A 6,094-nucleotide genomic window follows, 5' to 3' on the forward strand; every position below is an offset into this window, starting at 1 on the left:
AGGCTTTTTGCCTGCCGGGTGCCGAAACGAGAGCAGCTTATCCTGGACTAGCGCCTGTCACAGCACACGTACAGGTCTTTTACGCTTACAACTCAGATGAATCCCTACGGTGATGTCTTCCTACCCGACTCGAGTGGCTCATCCGACGGCGACGTTAGACTACTCTACCCGACAGTACTCCCCTCGTTAATACTCTTGCCCCTACGAGTTCGACCGCGGAGAAGGTCATGTCTTATCCCCGCAGCCTCCGCCACAGAGGGCGCCTTTCGACTCGGCTACTGAAGGAGTCACCCTACACACACCGGTTGCGGACTCCTTTGCAAAGCAGTCATGATCCGGGTAAACCCATCGCTATCCGCGCGCCAAGAATTGGCATCCTCCCTCACACATCCTCCGCACGATGTCGTCAGAAATGCCATTCTCTACCATGAAAGACGGAGAACGGAGAATAAAATCCCTCGTGCGATAACTGCAAAACACCATGATGAGAGTTTTTGTTCCCCTCCACACATTATTCGAACCTAAATTTCCATAGTCACCCACACCTAATTCCAATAGCTCCGGCTTGCGAAAATTTGTCACCGAAGAGCACCACCGTGAAAAAACAGGACCGACTGGTTCAAGCCACGAAAAAGCAAAGACAAAAACGAACACGATGATATGCATAAACAGCATTCATGTGCGGCCGTGCGGAGGGATGTCACATTATATTCGCTCTCAGTTTATCACGTTGGGCGCCTCCCACACACAAACGAAGAAGGTTCTGACGTCCGAGCGAGTATTCAGCTTTGTATGGATTGGTAAATGCAATAAGCCAAGCCAGCTGCCGGCCGTAGCTGTTGCTCTCCATGGTGAAAACATTTTTGTCACTGTAGTGTGTGTTCGCTTTGTCGTGTTGATTTACAGTTTCTCTACAGAGGTTCAGCTTAAAATGCGTTGCAGAGAATCCCTACCGAGAATCGTAAACCCAGCTCGTCGGTGATTCACTTCAGAGAAATTGCACGCCTGGCTGTCATGTCTGGTCCTCAGGCGGCAAGCATGTTAGTGCGTACCCCTTCGAACCTAGGACAGTTGAACAATACGTGCTCTGGTGTCTCAACTGTGTCACCACAATCTGGGCAAAATGGCGAGGCCACGTGTCCAAACCGATTGTGGTACTGCATTAAGCATCCGTGACCAGTCAAGAACTGTGTCATACAGAGGCCCTTATTCTGCGCCGCGCGTGACGTGATGATTGTCACCTCACCTCGGAGCCACCGTGAGATTTGTCACCTTATTCCCGGAGTCGATCCGGTTAAAGTGACAGAGGTTCATTCTAGGTGAGCGACCGAATGAACTCATGTGTCAAATTTGCTCGGTTTGTTTTTATTTCGTTCGCGATTCCAAATGTTAAAATTAAATTTAAAATCAAAAAGTACAAATTTCGGTACGCAAACGGTCACTAACGGATTGCAAGGTTTAAGCAAGCAGCTGGAATAACTTTTGGAGCTGCGAATAAAGCGAATCGGACAGAATTTGGTCTAATATGTTTGGTTCCTGGAGCGGCTTGGAAAAAAACATCCAACAAAATAGCGGAAATCGACGAATGCTGCCCCAATAAACTGGTCCTTTGCATACAGATCAACACATGGGATACGACACCTCGACGTCGATAAACAATGGTTCAGTACAGGACTTCAAAGCTGAAACATTAATTTGTTCGAAAACAACATTACCGGGTGAAAGTGAAAAATCCCCCCGCGACGGGAATTGGATAAGATGAAGTGAAGTGCAAAAAATGTGTTATTTTAAACTCGTTGCATGTAAATAAAGTTGTATAAAATGAAATTATAACCTTTTTCAATTTTATATGTTTCAATTTATTTCCAACTTCTACCTAGTAATTTTTTGTTGTTGCACAAATGATTGAAAAAATCAAAAATTGGAGTGATTTTTGTTATGATTGGTTCTTAAACTATCACACTTTAGTGTAATTAAACGTTTAGAGTCTAATTATTCCGTTTTGCATAAATTTTCCTTTAAATTTTTATCCCGTCACCACCTGAAAAGGTACCGACAATTGTCACCTAAAATTGTCACCCGAATGCGACGATTCTCACCCACGGTGACTACGAGAATAGGGTAAGAACTCACAAAGTTCATCCGAAGTGACAATCCTCACCTAAACCGACTACTGGAATAGAGTGACTTGGGTGACTCTACTATCGTCACGTCACTCGAGGCGCAGAATAAGGGCCAGAGATCCACCTCTCCATGTCTCCGATCCATCCAAAATCCGACGTTTGGGATCAAGCAATGGGTACACCGGCCACGCTCCTCTCTGGCATGTTTCCGCACATCGGGCACGTGCCTGTGCTCGTAGCAGAAGAAATCTTCCTCTAGCAAGACCGAGATGGGCATGACCCCCGCCACAACATCAGCAGCTACCGAGGACACCGTTCGGTATGCACTGTGTTGAATCTCAACAACATTGGTCACCCTGATAATAACGACGCCTTTATGTAGACTAGCTTGCTCAACAGATGAACCAGTGATATCATATAGACATATAGACATATAGACCTTTGTTACTGTTTCAAAGTAGATGCGCAAAAAGTTGTAATTTTGAATGTATGCAGATAAATCTATCTTTTAAGTTTCGAACGTCCCACAGAAAAGAAGTTTTTATTTCTTATCCGCATTAGCCTGGACGAAACACACTGCCTGCTTAAGGCTGCCGCTCCGTACCGCTAAATGGACGAGGTCACACTCGCCATAAAGCTCAGCCGGTCGTCGATCATCACTCCTAAGTACTTGATCGCACGCTTGGATTCGATTGCGCACGGTCCAGCTGCAATCGTCTCTGGTTGTGCTGAAGTCAGGTTGGTGATCAGCACCATCTTGGTCTTGTGGTGAGCCAGACGCAAGCTCTTGAAGCGCATCCTACTTTTCCCCTTCCCAATCGTTACTGTGGCGAGCAGCTGGACCTCTCCGGCCAGGAGAACCACGTCGTCGGTGAATCCCACAAGTCTTACTCCCGTTGGGAGATGCAGTCTCAGCAGTTCGTCGTAAACGATGTTCCTCAATACTGGGCCAAGTATCGATCCTTGTGGAACCCTTGTCGAGACAATCAATGTTTCTAGGCCCTAACTGGTCTATTCTGCAGTTGGCGATTATGGAATTAACACTCAAACTACAGATCTATGCCGGAATCCTCGTACGAATGAGCGACGACGCACAGTGGGGCAAGACCTATGAAAGCTTGACCAAAACCTCTTTTTGTAAATTTCGAAAATTCATCATAAATTTATGCTTTTCAGAAACTGAACATTACACGATCTCAAATATGTCAAACATATCTTGAAATTCGTTGTTTCATACAATTTTCTACGTACGTGAAGTTGGGGTTTTGATGCTGTTGCAAAGAAATGAATAAAAAAAAGCATGTATGTGTTCAGAATAATATGGAATTTATTTATTTGAAGATAAGGAATTGAAAAATAAACCGTAACCTTTTTTTTCGAGTACAAACTTATGACGTAAAAAACTACGAATTTTCATCATATTCGGACATCTGGAAAACACGTTACCCCACGAGACCCCACTCTCATTCCTACTCAAACATTTAAATGGAAGTCTCAGCTATCCAACAAAACAAAAAAAAAGGCAAATTTTTCCAATCCAAAAGTTATTCACGTTTTAGTGGAACATGTTTTTGGACAATTTTCGTACTTCTGGGATTGCTTTTGATAATGTTTTTGCCAGAAAAACTTAAACTAAATCAAATTTAAAATTTAACTCTTTTTTTTTGAAAATTTATTGCCTCCTAATAACTTTTTATAGTACTTTATTTCGGTTTTTAATTTTTTTTTTATCTGTAGACAAGTAGATGAGATTTTTTGAAACATATACTATCTATCAACACCTATAACCTTCTCAAATACTTTTCGGTCAGATGCTTAGTATCTGTTAACTAGCTTAATTTTCAATTCAACATTTTATTCTATAAAATGTCTCTACAACATTCTAGTTTTATTAAAAAATAAAATAGAAATTGTTTACACACTGAATGTTTAGATATTTTAAAAAAAATCAATGGCTAATATGAACATAGCGCTAGCAATTGCTTTAGCTATTTTCGAGCTGTTTCGTGAGCCAAATACTTCGACTAGCATAAACAGTTTTTTACGGAGCAGGTGTAATGTGAATTATTCGTTGTGATTTTTCATACCTTGTTGAGCAAATACCTTAAAATTCTGCCATTCTTAAGTTCGAGCTAAGTAATAGTTTCCGAAGCAATTGCTTTTTACTTAATTAATACCTAAGGCAACCATGTTTTATTGCTGTAATTTTAAGCAACAGCCTACTCGATTCATTAGATACTTATATAACGTACCAATATGAGTTTATGGCTTATTCGGTTTTCCAAACATTTTGACTTCGACGTCTCAAGGAACGTATTCCGAAGAAACATTTTAAGTGTATCAAGCATTGTGTATTTTATGTTGATATTAATTTTAATTTGTTAGTTATAGTGTAGTCATTAGGATCAACATGTGATCCGTTGATGTAAAAAAAATAAATTCAAATTCAAATACCCAGCAAGCCTCTATAATAAAATAAACAAACATTATGGCATATTTATCTTAACTTATTTGTTCTGTTACATGCTCTGACATCGTGCACGTGTTATTTTTATTGGTTTGAAGAAAGTTTGGTTGATTTTTTTCTTTTTTCTGTTTCTTTCTTCTTCTGTAAGAAAATTGGCCACTTAATGCCCACCTTTAGTTCGGTCTGATTTGAATTCATATGTGAGTTTTTTTTTTCAGAAACAACAAAACTCTTTGATCGCAGGACTGCGAGCTACAAACGATAACCTACAAAAGCAACAACAACAGCAACAAGCGCAACAAAACCAACAGCAAGATGCAGCAGAGGAACAATCCACCAGCAAGGAGGCAACGCTAGAGTCCGAAACAACAGAACAAACGGCCAAGGAAATTGAAAACAATGCAAAGAATCGCAAGAAGAGTCAAAACATTCTGAACCGATCGGATTCGACTGGTAGCAGTAGCGGTAGGAAGTTTTTGGCACCCACACTCTCGGATCCTCAGGCTAAGAATGAAAAAGACCGTTACATTAGCAAGAAGAAGACTCCTAGGCCGCAGGGAACCAGCACCAAAAACATAACCCAAATCAACGAACTGAATCACAGCCACACGCTGCACCAGAACTACCATCACGCATCGCACGGTGCGGATATGCAGCAGCAAAACAGCAGTAAAGCTGGCCATCCGCACATAAGCATGGTCTATGAGGTACACGATTGGTGGCAGGAGCAGGTTATTTGTACGCACAGCGATGACGAAGATGCTTAGCTATCGTTAACTTAGTGTTAGATGAACTGTGGAATTTTCCTTTTTTACTACGAATGTAATAGGTATATGCTACTGGATCAGTTCGTATCTAATTAACAACTCAAATGAGGAATATACGCACAGAACGTTGATTGCACATAGAATATAAAATAAACCGGTTGATTATTAAATTTTATTTATGTTACGTTTATTTACAACCAAAGTCTATCCATATATTTACGAAGTTTGTGTTTGAGAATACACTGTAGTGATATTAGTATTACTGCTAAACGCGAAAAGTTGGTTTTCCTATGTTTGAGTATATCACATCATATTACATTCTAGATGACACAATGAAGATATCATGGGCCAGAATGTAGAAAGGCAATTTAAAAACGAAAACATATACTTAACAAAAATTTGAAATCTAATTCTCCGGCAATGTTCACAATGAGATTGAATTCGTTCAATTCGGGACTCTGACTCTCCGAATCACAGGAAAGCTGCTCAAATATGCTGAGGAACGGGAAGATAACCATCCGAGAATCATGGCAATCACTTGCTACTGAAAATCGAATGCTTTTTAAATTTCCGGTGAAAACATATCTAGATACTCTGGCAATTATAGCTAATTCATTGACCCTAATCCTAAATCATTCGCTTCAAAGTGTCAATCTGACACTATTTGAAATTTGGCGGCTTGTAACTTTCTATTTATATTTATTACTAGCAGACCCGGTGTGCTTTGCTACACCTTT

At 40.7% G+C, this 6,094-nt stretch overlaps 1 protein-coding gene across 2 annotated transcripts in view; it reads left to right on the forward strand.

The window, feature by feature from the left end:
* LOC129758655 (sodium leak channel NALCN) overlaps nt 1-5,635 on the forward strand; it is a 33,502-nt gene extending 27,867 nt beyond the window's left edge. For both annotated transcript variants that reach the window (XM_055756218.1, XM_055756219.1), the window contains one exon: nt 4,809-5,635. In XM_055756218.1, coding sequence (XP_055612193.1) covers nt 4,809-5,357 — 549 coding nt within the window. In that variant the 3' untranslated portion in view covers nt 5,358-5,635. The remainder of the gene's footprint in view (nt 1-4,808) is intronic.
* Nucleotides 5,636-6,094: the final 459 nt, after the last annotated feature.

Source organism: Uranotaenia lowii, chromosome 3 (assembly GCF_029784155.1).
Source record: "Uranotaenia lowii strain MFRU-FL chromosome 3, ASM2978415v1, whole genome shotgun sequence".
NCBI lineage: Eukaryota > Metazoa > Arthropoda > Insecta > Diptera > Culicidae > Uranotaenia > Uranotaenia lowii.